The 22,513-nt window shown below is 42.0% G+C and overlaps 1 protein-coding gene across 9 annotated transcripts in view; it reads left to right on the top strand.

Annotated features, from left to right (window-relative positions):
* TBXAS1 (thromboxane A synthase 1) overlaps positions 1-22,513 on the top strand; it is a 190,326-nt gene that overhangs the window by 34,934 nt on the left and 132,879 nt on the right. For all 9 annotated transcript variants that reach the window (XR_004432958.1, XR_004432957.1, XM_033193245.1 and 6 more), the window contains exons 2-3: positions 9,417-9,510; positions 12,717-12,769. Coding sequence is in view for 7 of the 9 variants with exons in the window: in XM_033193245.1 (XP_033049136.1) it covers positions 9,417-9,510; positions 12,717-12,769 (147 nt within the window). In the remaining 2 variants the exon portion in view is untranslated. The remainder of the gene's footprint in view (positions 1-9,416; positions 9,511-12,716; positions 12,770-22,513) is intronic.

Here is a 22,513-nt window from a genome sequence, read left to right as displayed (position 1 = left end):
TGACCTCGTTTTAACTCTGACTCAATTGCTTAGCAGCACCTTGGGTACATTATTTACCTCTCTAAGCTTTTATTTCCTAATCAGTAATATAAGAATAGTATTTATTTCTATCCTTATATGATTATTGGAGGGCTTGTACAAGACAGTATATAAAAAGTACTAAGCGTAGTGCCTGAGACACAGGAAACTAAAAACTATTGTAAATTATAATAATAGTAATGATTGTAGAACTCTTGTATGTCAATATACATGTATAATATATTTTTCTTGTGCAGTGACAAAGTTATTGTCAGGCTAATGACTGCAATGACTATGTCTTTGTGGTACCTACATTATTGGTGAAAGAACTAAACACCAGCCAGATATTTATGTATTTACTGAGTAGTCTTCTATTTTTTTTCCAGAGGGGCAAAGGTTATAAGCGGTCCCTTTTTCTAGGCCTTAGGCAACAAATTATAATGGCTGTCATTCATAAATCTTGTATATGGGGCTGCATAGAACTGAAAAAACAATAGGAAGGTCTTGTAACTCGAACATATCTGTTCTTCTGAGGTTTGCATGTGTGCATCTTACAGCACATTAATATTCAGAAGTTTCCTATTGGAATGCAGCTACCACACAATAAAACCACTACATTAAAAAATGTATGGAATGCAGCTAAAGAACTACTTAGAGGAAGATTTATAGCTTTAAATGCATTCATTGAAAGCAAGTGAACTAAACTGTTAACTTAAGAAGCTAAAAGAAAACAACAACAAGGAACAAAGTGTCAGCCGCCCCCCAAAATAGAAGGAAGTCCACAATCAAAATATGAGCATAAATCAATGAACTAGAAAACAACAAAAATCAGAAATGATCAACAAAGAAAAGGTTGGTGCTTTGAAAAGATAAATAAAAATAGATAAACCCATAGCATGACTAATCAAGAACAACTTTTCCAGGCAGACTAGGAGTAGGAGGAAATATCCTCAACCCAATAAAGGATATCTATGAAAACTCTAAAGCAAAACCTCACACTTAATTTTGAAACATTAGCTGCATTTCTGCAGAGTCAAGAACAAGAAAAGGATGCTTACTCTTCCTGCTTCCTTTTTGTACTAGAGATTTTAGCCAATGTAATAAGAAAAGAAAATGAGAAGTCAGACAAAAGGATTAAAGAGAACGGACTGATATTATTTGCATAAAACATAATTATCAGCATAGGAAATCAAAGAAATTCCACATGTAAACCAATAAAACTAATCAGAAAGTTCAGAAGGATCATTGATTACAACACTGGCATTAAAAAAAAAGGTGCTCCTATAAATGAGCAACACCAATAACAAATGTATGTAAATAGCAAAAAGATACTCTTCTGTGCACAAAATCTTAAGTGTTACTGAAGGACAGAGAGAATAAAATCAACAGAGAGATACAACACATTCATAGATGAGACAAATTGATGTTGTAATAATGTTGGTATGTTCTAAATTAATGTATAAATGTAATGCAGTTCCAAAAAAATCCAAATAACATTTTTTCATCAAATCGGACTAATTCTAAAACTAATATGAACACGTAAGTTATAAAAATGTATTTTATGGTAAAAGGAATTTGAGTAAGAGAAAAAAAGACAAAAAAAAGAGAATAAAAAGAAGAAATCTATAAAAAAGAGAAAAAAACTGTGTGTTTTAGAGTTGTAATAATTAAAATAGTGAAGTATTAACATAAGCTAGATAAATGGATCAGAATAGATCCAAGCCCCTATACTACTAAGGAGCACGATGGAAGTGACATTATAAATCAGTGGGAAAAAGGGAGCAGTGCAGCAGGCACACTGTCCCTTTGCCAACCCCTTGGAGGGATGTAATCGGCTGTGGGACAGGATTATTTTACCAGGGTCCCACTGAGATCCCAAATCTGTTGAGCCACCTCTCATTGTAGGATCTGGCTCAACACACCCTCTGATGATTGATTTGTCTTCTCAAGTACCCAGAAAGGAGGAACTCTAAGAAGGAGATGTCCAATTCTTATTGCTTGGAAAAAAAATACTCACCATTATAAATTTGTAAACGAACAGTCTTGTTTGCAGGTTGTATTTTAGGAGCTAGCCTAGCTACTACTGACATGTGAGTGAGTGTGCATCAGATGATTTCCAGCCTTGAGGGCAAACTGAGACCGAGGTCTTAAGGGAATGGAGAGGGGGCTGAACATGAGGATGAGGATGCCAGGGTGGACATGAAGTGCTAAAAGGGAAACTGAGAAGATCTCATGTGTAAAGTCTGTATTGCACCATTCCCCCCCCCCCCCCCCCTCACCCCCCCAGGAACATCTGCCTTGAGGCATGATTTAAGTAGTTTCAATCCTTACAGTTTCTCTGGTTGTGGGTGTGGGTGAGAAATGGGACAAGGATAAAGGGAATGGAATTTACAGTCAACTAACAAGGCTGTGGTTAGCTATTAGCTAAGTCAATGAAAACTATTCAGATTTATCTGCTTATCTTCCTCTTCACACCCAGATATGTGCGTGAAGTCAGCTTGCAGTCACCTATCAATGATTGCTCATTTTCCAACTAATTTTTTAATCAGTTAGTGTAGCATAATTCTGCCTGCCACCTAGATAAACATACTGTGGGAATGAGAAGGAGGGAGGAGGAGGAGGAGGAGGAGGAGGAGGAGGAGGAGAGGAAAGAAGGAAGGAAGGAAGGAAGGGAGGAAGGAAGGAAGGAGGGAGGGAGGGAGGGAGGGAGGGAGGGAGGGAGGGAAGGAGGAAGGGAGGGAGGGAAGGAGGGAAGGAGGGAAGGAAGGGAGAGAGGGAAGGAAGGAAAGGAGGGAAGGAGGGAAGGAAGTTAGTTAATAATGTCAAAGTTGGGAAATATTTTTGAGAATGAGAAAGAAATGATAGGAAAATGTGTTTTCTCTCTCTGATAAGGAAATAGATGCAGCCATCAAAATACATTGTTGTAGCTACCAAATTAGAAAAAAGTTTTATGAGAGCATTTGGTGCAAAGGACACACCTACAGTAGGACTAGCTGGGACATACTTTATGGAAAGCAGTTAGATATTACATACCAGTGTCTAAAACCAGTGACTCATGGATCGCAGGCCAAGAAAATCTTCATGCACAAAGTGTGGGAAAACCTCAATGCACAGAAATGCTAACTGTAGCAGCATAACTCAAAATAGCTAAAATATAGAAAACACCCTAAGTATTTGACAATAAGAATGGCTTAGTAAATTATAATATGCCTATAAGAGCATTCTTAAGCAGCCATAAAAATGATATTTATAAAGGATTAATAACATGGAGATGTTTTTCCTTGTGTTAAATGAAAAAGGTAGAAATCTGGATAAACAGAAAGAGAAATAAGCCAGGCACAGTGGCTCTTGCCAATAATCATAGCACTTTGGGAGGCTGAGGCAGGCAGATCACTTGAGCCCAGGAGTTTGAGACCAGCCTGGGCAACACAGTGAGACCCTGTTTCTACAAAAAAAAAAAAAAATTAGCCACATATGGTTGCGCACACCTGTAGTCCTAGCTACTTGGGAGGCTGTGGTGGGAGGATCACTTGAGCCTGAGAGGTAGAAGCTGCAGTGAACTGAAATCACACCACTGCACTCCAGCCTGGGCAATAGAGTGAGACTGCTAAAAAAAAAAAAAAAAAAGAAAAAGAAAAAAATAGAGATATAGGAAAAATTTATAGAGAGAATGTAATAGCAAACATATAAAAAATACACAGAGAAAAAAACCCGAGAGAGTGACAATAGAAAGAGAGTAGGCTTTCTCCCTGACAGTTCTAGCTTTTGTGTTCAAATTTCTGTGAAGCACTTAAAAATGTGTCTCGGAAAGCCAGCAATCCTCACCCTCTGCTTCCATTTCTTAACAAAACCTTTTGAAAAGGCATCAATTTAAGGATCTATTTCTAATAAAGCTTCTGATGTGGCCATGATGTGTAATGGAATTGCTGGCAAAGCCCACGAGGGCCATGCATGTTGAAACCATAGAGTAACCATGACAAAGGGCTTCTCTTCTCCAAAGTGCAGGACAGTGGGCAACCTGGCACCGCTGGGCTTCACCTGTTCTTGGAGCATCACAATTTTCAACCCCGGAGAAGCGCTGTTTGCCAAGGGAACCTTTCACCATTTCAAATACATCAACTGAAGTTTTTGAAAGCAGTGCACCAAGTAGGAATTCTTTGGTAGCGACAGTGAGGATGTAATGACCAAACGGAGGCCCTGGCTATACCCTTCTCCCGCACAATTCAGGAGAAGCCAATTCCTGGAGGAAGATAATTTCTGTTTTCTTTTGTTCCAAACCTCAATCAGTTTGACCATCTCCTTAATATATGATTCATCAAAATACCCCTAATTTATCAGGAGTGGCTTCTTTGGCTAAACAATGGGCTAAGCACCCGTGTTGAATCTATCAAGAGAAGGTTTTAGGCGGGGTGCAGTGGTTCACGCCTGTAATCCCCACACTTTGGAAGACCAAGACAGGCGGATCACCTGAGGTCAGGAGTTCAAGACCAGCCTGTCCAACATGGTGAAACCCTGTTTCTACTAAAAATACAAAAATTAGCCTGGCATGGTCGTGGGCGCCTGTAATCCTGGCTACTTGGGAGGCTGAGGCAAGGGAATCACTTGAGCCCAGGAAAAGGAGGTTGCAGTGAACTGAGATTGTGCCACTGCACTCCAGCCTGGGTAGACTGGAGTGAGACTGTGCCTCAAAAATAAATAATAAATAAATAAATAAAGAGAAGGCCGAGGAAGATAAAATACAGGAAATTTTCCAGCCTTTACAAATTGAACCTGATTTTGGAAATGATCCAGTGGCCCGATTTATTTTGAGAATGGACAGTAAGTTGTGCTGCTGGCACTGCAGTATTTGTGTCCTGTAGCATTTAATGACCTCTATCGTTGTGAAAATAAAACCAAAAGATGCTGTCTGAAGCTATATATACTTTACGTTGCCATTTTCCAACTTAAGTATCCTTGATGTAAACAATGACAGGTGTCCATAACCATAATTGTGGGATACATTTGCATTGATTCACATCAAAGGAAACCCATTGTAAACATCAGAACATGGTGACTGCCTGATCATTGCATATTACCTGCTTTACACAGTAGCATCCCTGGCCACCTGCACTTTTTAAATTGGCACAGGACTTAATGACACAATTTGGCATAAAAGGATTTCTTTTTTACAATGACAATTTCTAAAGTAACAGGAAGATATTTAAAAACAACTTTTCGGCCGGGCACGGTGGCTCACGCCTGTAATCCCAGCACTTTGGGAGGCCGAGACGGGCGGATCACTAGGTCAGGAGATCGAGACCATCCTGGCTAACATGGTGAAACCCCGTCTCTACTAAAAATACAAAAAATTAGCCGGGCGCGGTGGCGGGCGCCTGTAGTCCCAGCTACTCAGGAGGCTGAGGCAGGAGAATGGCGTGAACCTGGGAGGCGGAGCTTGCAGTGAGCCGAGATTGCGCCACTGCACTCCAGCCTGGGCGACAGAGCGAGACTCCGTCTCAAAAAAAAAAAAACAACTTTTCATTGACCCTGTAAGACTCACTCATAGGTGTCCCTAGTGTACCACTTACCTAGGGCTGCCATATCAAAGTACTACAAACTGAGCGGCTGAAAACTCCAGAATTTATTTATTTATTTATTTATTCTTTTTTTGAGATGGGGTTTTGCTGTCACCCAGGCTGGAGTGTACTGGCACAAAAATGGCTCACTGTAGCCTCAAACTCCTGGGCTGAAGTGATCCTCCTATCCCAGCCTTCCAAGTAGCTGGGACTATAGGTGTGCGCCACCACACCTGGCTAATTTTTTTTTTTTTTTTCTTCGAGGCGGGGTCTTGCTTCATCGTCCTGGCTGGAGTGCAGTGACACAATCTTGGCTCACTACAACTTCCACTTCCTGGGTTCAAGCAATTCTTATGCCTCAAACTCTTGAGTAGCTGGGATTACAAGCACGCACCACCATGCCCAGTTAATTTTTGTATTTTTTTTTTTTTTTTTTAGTAGAGACGAGGTTTTGCCATGTTGGCCAGGCTGATCTCAAACTCCTGACCTCAAGTGATCGACCTGCCTCGGCTTCCCGAAGTGCTGGGATTACAGGCATGAGCCCCATGACCAGGCTCACTCAGCTAATTTTTTTTATCCTTTGTAGAGATGAGGGTCTTGCTGTGTTGCCCAGGCTGGTCTCAAACTCCTGGGCTCAAACAATTGTCCTACCGTGGCCTTCCAAAGTGCTAGTTTTATAGGCATGGGCCACCACACCTAGACCACCCGCAGTGTATTGTTTCACAGTTCTGGGCCAGAAGCCTGAAACTGAGGTGTCTACAGGGCTATGTTCCCTAGGAAATCTATAGGGGAGAATCCTTCCTTGCCTCTTCCTAGTTTCTCTAGTTTCTAGTGGTTTGCTGATTATCTTGGACATACCTTGGCTTGCAGTGGCCTGACACCTCTCCCTACTTTCATAGTCACTCAGCACTTTCCTGTGAATCTCTGTCTTCACACGGCCATCTTCTCATAAGGACACCAGTCATACTGGATTGAGGGGCCTCTGTACTTCAGTGTGACTTTATTTTATTTATTTATTTTTTTGAGACAGAGTCTCACTCTGTCGCCCAGGCTGGAGTGCAGTGGCACAATCTTGGCTCACTGCAACCTCCTCCTCCTAGGTTCAAGAGATTCTCTTACCTTAGCCTCCCGAGTTGCTAGGATTACAAGCATGCAACACTACACCTGGTTAATTTTTTGCATTTTTAGTGAGATGGGGTTTCACCATGTTGGCTAGGCTGGTCTTGAGCTCCTGGCCTCAAGTGATCTGCCTGCCTCAGCCTCCCAAACTGCTGGGATTACAGGCATCAGCTGCCATGCCCAGCCTATATGACTTCATCTTAACCAATTACATTTGCAGTGACCCTATTTCCAAGTAAGGTCACAGTCTGAGATGAGGACTTCTGAAGGTTAGAACTTCAACTTACCTTTTTGACGGTGATACAATTCAACCCACTACACCTGGGGTTCATGGATTTTGGGTTAAGAACATGTTGAGACAGTCTGAGGGCAGCCAGGGGACCCTGAGACCAGAGGGTATGAGACAAGAGTACAGAGAAGGAAGTGGTAGCAAGACAAATGGAACCCATTTTGTTATTTCGCCCATAAATTTGGTGGCAATGATCTCTCCCTGCAGATTTGGGTGCAGGGACTTGAGTCACTGATGGCAATATTTGGCCAGTTTCCAGTTGAAGATGCTCAAGTTCCAGATTTGAGTCGAGGCTACAAAGGGAAGTTTGTGGTGGTGTCCAGGACACTCTCTGCTGACGCCATATGTTTGAAAATGTCTGAATTTTGTGCATAGACACACTAGCAGTATTTTCATAAGTGGAGTTACATAATTAGGGCATGGACTTGCATAATAATTAGCATGTGTAATTAGGCACAGACTTCTTGTCCTTTAGACAATCAAGACATCTAATTACAAAATTAAGATGTAATTATGTGGTCCAAGGTCTACATCTTTTTTTCTACCCATTAGAGATTACATTTAGAGAATAATTCAAAAAAAGTTGATGAAGAAATGAACATAGACATTGATTTGAGGATGTTAAAGAAAGTGTTAAGTGGGCTGGTAAGTTGCCTTTGGTCCTTCCTCTCAGTTGTAAGGGGAATTATTTAAAACATTATAGTTCACTTGAAAGAATAACTTTTACCAACTGTGCTGTCAACCTTCAGTACTCACACTAATGAAGAGGAGTGTTGGTATGACTAATCCATGGCGTTCACGCGTGGCTCTTGAGTGTGGTTTGTAATCACACTTGAACATGGACCTAAATGTGATGTACTGGGAATTCATTCAAACCCATTAATGGAGCCATCCGGTGGAAATCTTAAGACAGCTTGGGATAGAGGACATCCTGCCTTCTTGTTCTGCCCTGGTTCTCCTTTGTGACCACTTTAAAAATTGACTCATTGGCCAGGTGTAGTGGCTTATGCCTTTAATCCCAGCACTTTGGGAGGCCAAGCAGGAGGATCGCTTGAGGCCAAGTGTTAAGACCAACCTGGGCAATATGGAGAGACCCTGTCTCTACAAAGAATCTGAAATACTAGTTGAGAGTGGTGGCACACACCTGTAGTCCCAGCTACTTGGGAGGTTGAGGCAGGAGAACCACTTGAGCCCAGGAGTTTTAGGCTGCAGTGAGCCTCCACTGCACTCCAGCCTGGGTGACAGAAAGAGACCTTGTCTCTAAAGAAGTAAATAGCACACTGTTCAGAATAATGCAAACCAGCGTTTAAGCTGGGTTTCCTTTCCCTGAATATTTGAGTATTTTTATTTTAAGTACTCTTTATTGACTGCAGGTGGGAAAGATCAAAGACTATAGCAAATACTCTGTCCTTCGAAAAAGAGTGATTCTTATAGCAGTAATAGTTGAGTTTCAATACACACAGAAAGCTAGATTGTACTGATCGTCTCCATGTTTTTCCTTGCCCTTAAATTGTGATTTGACTGAGCTCTGCGTGATGCTAAACCACCAGTTTGACTCATTAATTTTACTGAACTAACTGAACTTTTGACCTAATTGGCTGCTGGTTAGGGATCAGAGCCATATGTGCAGGTTTTTCTAAGCCAGTTCTGACTTTAACTGTGTTATCCCTCTGTTCCTATAAACTGTTGAAATACCGTAGTAATTCCCATGTTTTGACAGCCACACGCTCTTCTCAGACTGCCGCTTTCTCCTGGAAAGTGGCACAGAAATCTGTCGGACCACGCTTCCTGATTTTTGGTTAAGAAAATATGCTTCCCATATGGTTGCAGGCCGAGAAAACAAAGACTTAAAGAGGTTGTAAGCATTTGGTGATAGGTCTTCTCCTCTGGCGCCTTCCCTCCGTTCCTATTTTTCATATTCTCTATAAGGCCAGGGAATGTGGTGAGGGACAAATTATGTGGGTGGCAGGGAGGGGTTAGTCTTGACCATGAAAATACCCACATTTGCACAAGGAGCTTTTGCTATTCTTAGTTTTTTTTTTTTTTTTTTTTTACCTTGCCTTCTGAGCAATTGCTCATGATAGATTTAGAGGCAAAGGAAAGGAACTGGAGAGAGGGGCATTTTTAAAACAATTGATTAAGAGGAATTCTAGGTCAGAGATGGGCAGTTGGACTACCTCATCTCTAAGGCATCTCCAGCTCAGAGGTTTCAGGATTCCTTGATTTCCAGCCGGTCACTCAACAGGAGGTTGACTGGACTCCTATTCTACTCACTCAACTCTAGGCCTCTTATTTTTCGTTTCTTAGATGTGGTGACTGGAAACCTCTTCTTTTACCTTTACTTCCAGAGATCTCAGTACTTCCAGTTCCTAATAGAGCCTAAAGCATGAATGCAACTTCATCTGTCAGCTTTTGAAATCTGCTTTTCCCTCCAGGTACTCCACGTCAGCATTCTCAAGACTGGAGAAGTTAGGCCTCAGACATCCCAAGCCTTCTCCTTTTATTGGAAATTTGATGTTTTTCCGCCAGGTAAGCGCTGTCTTCCTTTGGCTTCCATCATAAAATATGCTAAGGGCTGGGCATGGTGGCTCATGCCTGTAATCCCAGCACTTTGGGAGACCGAGGCGTGTGGATCGCCTGAGGTCAGGAGTTCGAGACCAGTCTGACCAACATGGTGAAACCCCATCTGTACTAAATACGAAAAATCAGCTGGGCCTGGTGGCACATGCCTGTAATCCCAGCTACTTGGGAGGCTGAGGCAGGAGAATCACTTGAACCCGGGAGGTGGAGGTTGCAATGAGCCAAGATTGCCCCATTGTACTTTAGCCTAGGCAACAAGAGCGAAAATCCATCTCAAAAAATAAAATAAAATAAAATATAAAATATGCTGAGCCCGGGACAGGCTTTCTGCATGAAACGTTGGTCTTGTCCAGGTCCCCACACCTTGAGTGGTAAAGGTATTCTGTGATGCCATGATCCCTCCTCTACTAATATGAATTGTTATGTGATGGCAAGAATCTATCTCTTATCACTATCAATATGTATTGAGTCCTGTCATCCATTCACTTACCCATTTCCCCCAAATGCTATGTAATTGCGTGTCTAAATATACAGACCCTAGAGTGTAGAAGAAGAGATTACTTGTGGCCTCAAGTGCACCGTCAAATGATGGCATGCAACACCAGATGAGATACATCCTAGCACTAGATAGGGTAGTATAGACGGTAGCTGTGGTCTTCTGTCAGAGGAGAGGGTGATCTGTCAGGGCTACAATCATCCTAGGGAACTTCCTGAAGAAGGAGGTCCTTCAGGGGCTGTGGACATAGAGACGAGGATACACTCGCCAGGTGGGTGGCACCATATATGTGAGTGCACCAACATAAGAATGACGGCTCAGGTTGACCAGCAGCCTGGACTGACTAGAGGCCAAATGTTAGGGTGCACTGGGCAATGTAGTTGGGTGAGAGAAAGGGGGACTAGATGCTTACAGGATAGGAAGGCAAGTGAAGAACTATTTGTGTGTTAACATTTTTGAGAAGGAGAGGGACTTTGAAATGGACAACACTCTGCAGGGAAGAAGAATATAGGTTAGTGCTGTAGAACCCAAATGTGCTGAATCCCAGGGATGAAGCCACGATGGCTCGGTCTAGGCTGTGATGAGAGTGAGAAGAGATGGATAATTGGAAGCAAAATGAAGAACTCTTGTGACAAATTCGTGTAGAGAATTCAAGGCAAAGTGAGTCAAACATAAGTCTAAGCTTTGAGCCAGGGGAACGGGGAGAATGGCCATGGGTTGACAGAAATAAAACGTTGGGCGGGGGAGTGGTTCAGGGAGAAGATAAGTTTTTGCCAGAGTGACATGCCAGTGGAAATGGCCAGCAGACATTTGTAGATATAGGTCAGGACTTTATGGTCTACAGTTATTTTTTCTCACATTCGGTTTTCTCATGTGATGGCTTATTCAGATAAGTCACGGGGACACTGACTCCAGACCCAACACCAGGAGCCAGAAGACCCTGCATGGGAAGAACCACCAAGCCAAACAAAGGCAGGAAGACTAAATTTGGGACAATTCTGATAATATCTCTTCAACATCTCTAGAATTTCCCCCATCCCTACCTCCGGAAAGGCTGGTCCTTGGCACTAGATAGAAAAGAAAGCAGCTCTTTCTGTCCTTTTCTGCCCCCACCTTCTCAATTATTTCTTTTCCATTCCTTTCTGTGTCCATCACCTTTTCCATGATTTGTCATGTTGTTTCTGTCTTTCTAGTGTTTTTAAACACTTTCTCCTCTCATCTCTCTCTCTGGGGTGGGCAGTTCACAACTTTTAAGCTCACAAACAACAATCTCAGTGAGGCTTCCTGTTAGCCCCTTGAAACAAGTGTGAAGAAATTTTAAAGTGTCAAGATAGAACAACAAACCAGATCAGAAAGCTAAAGAAAATGCATTTCACACATTTCTGGGGGGAAACGATCAGTTGTATTCCGTGGAGTAATTAATTTGGTATTAACATTCTGAGGAAAACAGCGTAGCTGTCGATGTGAGGAGAACGCTGTGCTCCCGCCTCTGGAGAGCCTCCACATATGCTCCTTTGCAGCCCGCCATCCTCACAGCTACAAGCCCTGCCAAGTTCTTTCTAGAACATAGTAATTTCAGTGACTATTTTTATATTCATATATGCTTTCCTTGATGTATGGCAAGCTTACACTGCAGAATTCAGTAGATTTAGTGAGAAAGGCATGTGTTTCCATGCAGGACATCCACACTTCTAACCCCCAACTTTCCACCTTCATTCCACCCCTTATGTATCCGCTGCATACTCCATTCTCACAACACAAATCTACCATTTGCCACCCCCCACCCCCACCCCAATTCATGAGTATTTTCAGGTCTAGTCCATTCCCACCACACAGTGGATCTAGCATTTTCCACCCCTCCTTCAACCCAGCTACACTTCTTTCCCATTATAAAATGTGTCTAGCCAGGCACGGTGGCTCACACCTGTAATCCCGGCACTTTGGGAGGCCGAGGCAGGCAGATGACCTGAGGTCGGGAGTTCCAGACCAGCCTGGCCAACATGGTGAAATCCTGTCTCTACTAAAAGTACAAAAATTAGCTGGGTGTGGTGGTACATGCCTGTAATCCCAGCTACTCAAGAGGCTGAGGCAGGAGAATCGCTTGAACCTGGGAGGTGGAGGTTGCAGTGAGCCGAGATCACACCACTGCACGCCAGCCTGGGTGGCAGAGCAAAACTGTCTCCAAAAAAAAAAAAAAAAAAAAGTGTCTAGCATTTTGTCTTATATATCTCAAACATGTTGAATTTAATTACAGTTTAACTTGAATGAATCATGATAATTCAGAATTTGTGACAATTTTGATAGACTCAGTAGAAGTTACATATAGTGGCAGTAAAAAGGGCCATATGATAATGCTAAATCAAATTTCAGAGGGCAATGTTATAGTTGAGAAAGCAAACTTTTTGAATATTTTAGCAGCAAGTATACATAAGTAGTTTAAGAACTGGTGATCTCTCCTGTCCAAGACTTTTACATGGCCATTTTTTAAAGCCGTTTGTTTATTACAATATTTCAAAGTACTTGAAAGCAATGTAACTTCCATTCTTTTTTATTGTTTCCGTAATTGTGTTCTTGCTGTTCCAGATTTTTTTCTGAATAAGTTTGAATAGTTGGAATTTTGCTTAATCTTATTCTTACTATAGCGCTGTGTTTCCTTTAGGGTTTTTGGGAAAGCCAAATGGAGCTCAGAAAGCTGTATGGACCTCTGTGTGGGTAAGAAGGAAACTCAACGTTTCTATTATGTATGATATTTTGATTTTCACATGTTGAACTGATATGGAAGACATGTCAAGATTAGGAATTTGTATATGTTTCTATTTTCCAAACGGCCCAAAGAGGGTGTCCTGCAGTACAGACAAGGCTTCTAGGGAAGACCCTGGGGTTGCCCATGGGGGAACTGTGCTGGCCTGAAAGAATACCACTTTCCAGGCTTTGCAGCCTTGCTGGGCCGGGCACAACATCATCTCCCCCTGCTGTGCTGAGGGTTGTTGCCACGGGATGTGGTGGCCCCCTTGTCTCGGAGCACAAACTGTCCAACTTGCCTTGAAAGTGCGCAGCAGGTCGTATCCCATGAGCATATCTGAACCTTACTCAGACTCGGGTCCTTCAGCCCATGGGGAAAGTGTGCTGCCAGCAACATGACCGTGTAATTTATCACCTAGTCCAGTTCCCTTTTGAAAGTGAAAGGAAGTGCTATTAATAACTACCCCAGGATGACTGTGTCAACTAAGACTATCCCGGATATGCTGGGGCATATGGTCACCCTAGTTCTTGGCCGTGTAAAGTAATATAGCCTTTCTCTTTATTTTCCCTGAATTTCTCCTTTTTATGCTCCTTTATTTCTAAAATTCCAGATTCTGGTGAGCAAACACACATTCAGACCACTTACTCTATTCAAGATTTAACAGGCTTGAATTGCATTGATTCTCAACATGTGTCTTCCCACACTGAAGTCCTAATCATTTCAGTCGGTTTTCACACAGCTTCTCTTCAGCCACTAAGCGATTTTTTTGCAGCTTTTCCTAGACCTCTGGGTCAGCGATCACTTTTGTAGGTGCATTAAAGTTCTCCTATGTTGCTGATGTACATTCCAATGGGCTCCAGTGATTTGGGGGTCCTGTCTCCATAGGATTCGTGATGTCTGTTCTCCTGATACCTGTGTTTGAAAGGGATTGGCTTGTCCTCTTTAGGGAAATGGCCCCACCTAGGAGGCCCATAGTTTTGGTCAAGTTCTTCTACCTACTTTTTGGTTTGCTATGTGGCCCTGAAAAAGTAACAAATTAAGATGTTAAGATGCTCTCTGTATTAGTCATTGCTGCATAATAGACTACCCCAAAACTCAGTGACATAAGCAACAATTTATGATTTATCATGCGTCTAAGGGTCAGCTGGAGTTGGCTGGCCTAAGCTGCACTTGGCTGGTTGGCTCTGCTGGACTTCTGGGTGTATCTGCTGGGGAGGTCTCATGTAGGGCATCAAGGCTCTGCATGTCTCTCATCCTCCTTGGAAGTGTAAGCTCGGCTGGCAAGTTCTCATGGTAAAGGCAAAGACTCAAGAGAGGAAGCCTGATGGTGCAAGAACATTATACATTTCTGCTGCATCATTTCAGCTTATATCCTATTAGTCAAACCAAGTCACATGGCTAAACCCAAGATGTGGGTAGGAGGGCACTGTGGCCACTTTGAAGCCAAAGCAAGACATCTGGCCCAGTCTGACACTCATGGAGCAGGGAGGTGTACTCCTCAGAAGGATGAGTGGGGAGGCAAGGTATGTCTTTAAATAACAAGCAGCCCTACTGCACTCCCTAAGATCTCTTTCAACTTGGCCTTCACTTCCTTTTTAATTTTTACTTTTTAGTGCATAGCTTCTTGCTTTCAGTGTGATAGGTGCTCGATAAAGGCTGAAGAGAGTAAACTGTCTACCTTTCTCTTACCGTTGTGTGGTTCTATTGCTTTTTTGTTTTGTTGTTGTTGTTTGGTTTTTTTGTTGTTGTTGTTATTTGTTTGTTTTTGAGATGGAGTCTTGCTCTGTCGCTCAGGCTGGAGTGCAGTGGTGCGATCTTGGCTCACTGCAACCTCTGCCTCCTGAGCTCAAGCGATGCTCCTGCCTCAGCCTCCCGGACAGCTGGGATTACAGGCGCCTGCCACCATGCCTGGCTAATTTTTGTATTTTTACTAGAGACGGGGTTTCGCCATGTTAGCCAGGTTAGTCTCAAACTCCTGACCTCAAGTGACCCGCCCATCTTGGCCTCCCAAAGTGCTGGGATTACAGTGTGAGCCACCACGCCCGGCCTATTGCTTTTTAAAGCTTCTCATTCCAGCTCTTTCTTTCCAACAGTCTCATTCTGCAGCTGACTTGGCAATGACTTGGAGACTGTCTCATGTGCTTCTGAGACACAGCACTGACTCAGAATGACGGTGCCTTCACCAGAATCAGAAAAAGTCCTGATCGAGTCTGAATTCTAGGAACCACTTTTCTTGAGTGCTTCTTGTACAGATATCCAAAGTAGAGCCTTTGGGTATTTAAAAATAATTGTTAAATGCCAGATGAAGAGTTTAAAGGGCACTGTATGAACCAGTTGTGTTTGTGTGTGTGTGTGTGTGTGTGTGTGTGTGAGAGAGAGAGAGAGAGAGAAGGAGAGAAAAAGAGAGAGAAGGAGAGAAAGAAAAAATGACAGGGAGAGAGAAAGAGAGAAAAGGAGAGAGAGACAGAGAGAAAGAGAGAGAGAGAAGGACAGAGAGAGAGAGGAGAGAGAGGTGGAGCGAACTGGTTTCCTTGACAACAGGATATCCAATCAACTTTTTCCTCCAACTTTAACTAAGTTAACACAATTTATCCTTTTCATTTCAAGAAAACCTAAATCATAGGGAATGATTTCAAATGAGGTTATAGAGATCAAAATTGCAGTATCATCTCCATCCTTTGTTCCCACTTCTAGTTTAAAGGAAAAAAGAAAGGTGATGGCATAATTTATTCCTATAAAGCTATCAACTTTCCTCCTTTGGAAAAAAAAGATGAGCCATAAAACGCTGACTTCTTTTTAAATGTGTCTACTCCCAGATTTAGAGGCAATATGGTGGCGGTGTAAAAATGAAAGGGTTGAACCAGTCTAAGTCGAATGTCTTTCCTAACTCTAAATATTATTTTCTTACTGCTTAAATTTTATCAACATAGTTTCACTGATTGGGAATGGACTATGCTCAATGAACAACAAAGACCCTTCTTGCAGAGAACAATTTAATTTAAATTACATTAGTTTTTAGGCTACTTTTATTACTAGGAAATATAATCAATCCCAGTTTGATCCTCTTAAAAACTGAAATAATAGATTGATTCATCATTTGACAAGTGAAATGCCACACTACACTGTTGATGTCATGTAGAGATGCATAGGGCCTTTAGATGACAGCTTGGCACTGAATGTTGGGAGAAAAATGGGCAGGGCAAATCTCACTGCTCTAGACTGGAAAGCCAAATATGATGACAATGTATACTTATTATCTGGTTGTCACCCTAGCAACTCAGAGTCTGAGGCTCAAAACTGGAAACTGACTCCTTACTCTATCCCCTCCCCCGCTCCCTGCCATGGGGACAATAGGGCTGGAGAAGGTTTCCATCAAGATGAGCAGATAACATCGATGCTTATCGTTACCACCAACACTGCCGCCACCACCACCATCACCACCACCATCATCAAGAACAAAATATCTTCACCAAGTGTCTACTTATGTAGCCTGCTTTGCCAGGTTCTGTGTAAATAAAACTACACATGGTGTCTCTGCCTTCTCTGAACTTGAATGTAAAGCAGGAGGACTGGCGTGGATACCTGTACAGCTATGAGTCGTGGGGGTACCTGATAAAAAAACTCTCCTGAATTGCACAGCAGCCTGGCCACATAACACAAAGAAGGCAAGGCTTTATTGCTTTTGATAACCTTCATTGATTAATGATTACTTGTTATCTCCTTCAGGCTGAGAATGAGCCCCAAGTTGGATTTATATTCCTTCCCAAACTCTGTAAGAACAGAACCAACCTTATTGTCATACATTGGAGATTGAATATGGTTTATGTGCAATATATATCAATATTGAATATAAACATATATTGATATATATTCAATATATCCTGTTTGGACAGAGATTCTATCCCCTTCAATTTGTAGCTGGACTTTGTAACCCAGTAGATGATAAGCCTTTATTAATTACTTATAGTTAAGTAAGAATAAATACTTACACAGCACCCTAAGTTTAGATCATTAGCAACTCCTAAAGGCCCCCATTCAAAGCTCGTTTTCCCTTTATTTCATTGTTGTGTGTGTGTGTGTGTTGTTTTTTTTTTTTGTTTTGATTTTTTGAGGCAGAATCTTGCTCTGTCATGCAGGCTGGAGTGCAGTGGCACGATCTCAGCTCATGGCAACCTCCCCCTGCCAGGTTCAAGTGATTCTCTGGTGCCTCAGCCCATGAAGTTGCTGGGATTATAGGCATGTGCCACCATGCCCAGCAAATTTTTGTATTTTTGGTAGAGACAGGGCTTCACCATGTTGGCCAGGCTGGTCTCAAACTCCCGACCTCAAGTGATCCACCTGCCTCAGCCTCCCAAAATGTTGGAATTACAGGCGTGAGTCAACATATCCAGCCTATTTGATTGTCTTTTAAATGCTCGCTCTATTGTTCTACTTTTACTTAGCCTCATCCCCATTTCTTCTTCCCCCCACATCACTTTAGTTTTGATCTTGGCTCCCTCTTGTTGAACTTGACTTTCACACTTCCTGGCATCCATCACCTATGCCGCTCCATTTTGGTAAGTGGCACCTGCGTTCCTGGATCCCTTCATGATGCCGGCCTTGTTGCATAACCTCATATACTCCCATCGGAGCATCACATTGTAGGTAGTAGGTAAGCATGAACTTTGTTCAGAATTCATAAAGCACAAATGAATGTAAGAAAAAAGTACACTTGCTCCCACCCTAGGGCATAGCTGATCCTTCACAGAGGCAACCTCTGTTAAACATTTCTTTATAGTCAAATGGATCATATATAATACATGCTGTTCCTTACCTTGCTTTGTTCATTAATGGTATTTAGGAAATTGTCCCATTTTGCTTCATTCATTCCTGTTAAATTATGTAGTATTTGTAAGGATTTCCTTGTATGAATGTATCCTAAGTTTTAAAACAAATTCTCAGTTGATAACCATCTCTTACTTTTACAAACACCATTGCGGTGAAGATTTTCATATACACATCATAGATGTCTGGGGTTAGCATGCAAGATAAATTCCTAGAAATGGAATTATTAGGTCAAAGATGGTCTATGTTTTTAATTTTGATAAATATGACCAAATTGTTCTCTCTAGGGATTATATCAGTTTAGACTCCCATAAATATGCATATGTTCCTTCCATACTTGTCACTAAAATGTGTGGTCACAATTTTAAATCTGTACCATTTGATGGTATATTGCTGCAATTTCAAGGTGCATTTCTCTAATTATGAGCAAGTTTGAGTATCTTTTCCTATGTTTAAAATGCAGTGTATTTTGTTTTGTGAGGGATCCTTTGCCACTTCTCTGTTGGGTTATTGATCTTTTCCCACTTTATTTGTAGAAGCTCTTTGCATATTAAAGAAAGTAGCCTTTAATATGCCTTAAATATTTTCTCCTCTTTATCATTGTCTTTGACTTTGCTTATTATATATTTCTTCCAGTCAGAAAACATTTGTTTCTGTGTTGTTGACTTTCATTGATTTTAGCAGTGTCTACATTTTGTATCTTACTCAGAAAGGTTTTCTCCACCAAGGATATTTTTTCATAAACTTCCATTTTTCTAGTTTTTTAAATTGTATTTTTAAAACATAGAATGTTTGACATATCAGGAATTTGTTTGGAAGATGGAGTTAGGGACTCACCCTTTTCTCCCCCCAGAGGATAGAGTTCCATCTGAAAATTCATCCTTTTCCAATTGATTTGGAATGTCACTTTTCTCGTTTATTAATTCCTAGGTGTATTTCTGACTTCTCTGTTCTGTTGTACTGCTTAATCACAAGCCAGGGCTGCACTGAATATCCTCATTTGGATGTCACGCTTGTAGCTTCTTGTACCTAGCTGTGGTAGGGTGTTCTAAGAACATCTTTGTAATATCAAAGCCTGAAGCAATCTGTCTCCCAAGGAACCTTAGGTCCCATACTGAAAAAAAAAAAATCAATTTAGCAAATAAATAAGCCTTTGGTATAAAGGGCCTGACACTTAGCTTCAAAGTTCACACCACAGGAGGGGGAGGTGTCTCATATGCCTCCAAGTTGGAGGTTTTTAGCACCATTTTTTAAATGTAATTAGCTAGCATGCATGAACTAATAGCACCTTGTTACCAGGCAGTGAGGAAGTTGAGAACTTTGGGATACATAAGGAAAAGCATGTGGCATCAGCAATCAAAATAACAAGGTCGTTTCAATACTTTTTAAAGCTCAGCTTCCATGGTGCCATCCATTAGGAGAGTTTGTGTTCCGGAAGTGACTAAGGTGTGAACACTTTTCATGTAATTGCGCTTAACCATCATGTTTATGTACTATTTAGATGAGGTTGAAGAACAGCATAGAGATGGTTTACTTTAATACTGGCAGATGGCTATGTCATCCACTGTGGGAGGTTTCCTGGCCTACCACTATGGATCAAGAACCACAGGAGTAGAAGGGCTCTGAAAGACTCACCTGTTGGATGTGCTTGATCTTTGACTTAGAAATTATGAGACATCTGAATTCACTGGGCTTGAAAACATGGTTGAGGACAGGGTAGGGTGGAAACTATTGCTGATTTGTCCAAAAAAAGACAAGTATTTAGACTCAAATTGGGCAGCTGACACCTAGAGATGGCACTTGTTTTTAAACTGGACTGAGCTCAGTAGAATCGTAGATGTTGAACAATGGTGGAAATTAAGCCACCATTGCATAAGAGCATCCCAGACACTGATGCTAAGGAGTCAAACTTTAGGTTTTTCAGCTGATATAAAGTGCAAGCCTCAGTATGAGGCTCATTTACTAAATGTTTGACCCAAAAATGTGGCTCAATTCTGAGAGGAATTGATGAAAATGAAAATATACTATGATCATTGAGAAAACACAATAGCCTTGAAACAGTGGCATTAAGCACAGAAGTCCTGAATTATCCTAACATCTCTGGCCATGAGGCCAAACTGTGGGCAATATTTGGGTCCCCTAGCTTGGTGAAAGCTGGCTTTCATGAAAGCATGGAAAGCAAAGTTGTGCATCACAGTTCCCAATAATGTGAATCTGAAAGCAAAATTCATGTGAGACCATCATGATGGTGTGCGGGTCATAATTATTGAGCATCATTCAGTGAGTGAAATATCAATATTCTCACTGGTCAAAATAGCTTAATCATGAACACTAAGCCTGTAAGAGCACATTTTTTAAATGACTGGAATTCACTAAACTGCAATATTGCATTTTAGGGGGCCATTATTCTCTAAAAGTGAATGCCCCGACTTAGTGTGCTGATGTTTTAGGAGGCCTTGGAGAATGGGAGGAAAGTTGTCCACAGGACAGCTATCACCAAGCCAAGCACTCTGACCAATAGGTGGAATTATCAAAGGAACAGTTGTCCAAAGATAAGTGGCTTAGACCAAAAAGATGTAGGAATTTGATTTGAGTCCCACTTTTCTTGAATGAACCATTCATAGATTCTTCACCTGCTACCAGCATGATCTCGTTGTACCAAATAGTGTATTACTACAAAACTTCCATGCTTTCTTATGATTTAAGACCACCTTCTTTCCTAGTCTTGATTCAAAGGCCCTTCTGAAGTTTATCCAATTTTCTGGACTTCTGACTTCTTGTTTCAGCCCATTTATTTTATACCAGTTCATTTCCCCCATCCTCTTTTTTTTTTTTTTTAACGGAATCTCGCTGTGTTGCCCAGGCTGGAGTGCAGTGGCGTGATCTTGGCTCACTGCAAGCTCCGCCTCAGTCTCCAGAGTAGCTGGCACTACAGGTGCCCACCATCACGCCCGGATAATTTTTTGTGTTTTTAGAGGAGACGGGATTTCACCGTGTTAGCCAGGCCCTCCATCCTCTTTCTATAACAGCATGTGTGTGATGGTTGTTGCATATTTTAATGACTACTGCTGTCCAAGTCTTTGTGACTCTCACAAAGATCAAGAACCTGTATTAATTCCCTCTTCTTTGGGTAGAAACATCCAACAGGGTATGATAGCTTACAATAGAAATCTGCGGTCAAAATCCCAGCTTCAACTTTCTTTCTCTCTACTGCTTGTTACCTTAATGGATTTAGGCCAATCACTTCCCCTCTCCAGCTTTAGCTCTCTTAGATGTAAAAGGTGGGATTTGGACTAAGTCGGTGACTTTGACACTGTTTAATCATGAACCTCAGTAAATAATATATTAACCACATTGTTATCTGATACACATACATACACTTGAAGTAAAAGTTTTACAGAAGAATACCTTATTCACAGTATAAGAACCACTTTGATCTATTCTATTGTATTGTATTCTATCCGTAAAAAACAAAACATTTACAAGCTGGTCACAGCCCATTAAATTGATTTCATGACCACTAGTGAGTCAAAATCAGCAATCTGAGAAGCAAAGGGCCAGATGATATCTGAAGTCCTTTCCAGTCGTAAACTGGATGACAACAAGCCAATGACACAGTCCCTATCAGGGTGCATCAGAAAATTGCTAGAGGCCCTTGTGTTTGCCTCTTTGTTGTTTAAGATTCTGACAAACCTCTGACAAAATCACTACAAGCCCACTGTTCGCCGCTGAAGCCGAATTCCAGCGGAAGCACTCCTCCTGCAGAGACCAGGCTCCCGCACCTGACTGTGGGCCCAGGCTGGGCACTTCCCACCCTATAGCACCTTCTTATTCTTTAAAATCACAAGTTCAACTATTATTGAAATTATTTCCAAGCCTTAACTCAGAATCATGCTAAGAAGCTAACACAAATATATTAATTGACCATTTAAGACATCTGTCTGTAAGATTTTTGCATTGGGTGTAAATATCTAAGTAATTGATGTGGATATCTTCTCCCAGGTAGGTGTGGCCAGCTGATTGCTTATTCCCAGGGAGTTGGAGCAGCAGGAAGGAATGGTCTGGAAACTGGAAATAATCCCATTTGCCAGCGTAAGCTAGCTATGGAAAACTGACCAGGCTGTGGGTACCGAGAGAGCAGCTTCCTGCTACTTCCTGCTGTGGGTGAAGGGCAGCATTTAAAGACTAAGACGGTGCTCCTCATTCTAGCAAACACTGGCCACAGTGGACAGTCCAGGAGAGAGCTTTGCACCGGGAAGGTGTCAGCTGGACAGTAGTCAGGCATACAGTAAAGCAGCTTTGAGGCGGCTGTCAGTGGACACCAGGGCCCCACTGGTGGGTGGTTCAGGAAACTGAGAAGCCCCCAGCCCTGAGAAAGGAGTTGAGGTAGTACAGCAGGGTCTCAGTGGGGAGGGGTCTGGGGACGAATCAGGGATTGACATTCAGTTCTAAGACTCACAGCATCATGTGAGGCCCAGGACTCAGAAGCCAGACCTAATCTCCGATATCAGTCAGGGAGGAAAGGTCCATTGTGGTTGGAACAGATCCATGCCGGGGAGGCATCCAGTCTCATGATATGCGGCTGGAGGTTGTTCCTGCTTCTGGGGCCAGGGCTGGGTCTGCAGGTGAGGGACAGAGCACCTGGCTGAAAAGGAGAGAGGACTGCAGCGGCTGGAGCGTCAGCCACAGATTTTTAATTTTGCATTCCTTGATATTCACATCCAAAATCTACTATGGAGAACTGTGTATCACGTTCAAGGTGGAAGGGAACTAACTCATTCCTCATCAGTAACTATCAAATAGAGCTTCAGTACCTTCTTTATTCTCTAAGTGACAGCTCTGCACAGATGTGTTCCCAATCAATAGAATGTCTCAATTAAAGTCGCATA

This window comes from Trachypithecus francoisi, unplaced genomic scaffold (assembly GCF_009764315.1).
Source record: "Trachypithecus francoisi isolate TF-2019V2 unplaced genomic scaffold, Tfra_2.0 Lachesis_group4, whole genome shotgun sequence".
Taxonomy (NCBI): domain Eukaryota; kingdom Metazoa; phylum Chordata; class Mammalia; order Primates; family Cercopithecidae; genus Trachypithecus; species Trachypithecus francoisi.
The sequence above is the reverse complement of the archived record's forward strand: the minus strand, read 5'-3'. Positions and strand labels throughout refer to the sequence as shown.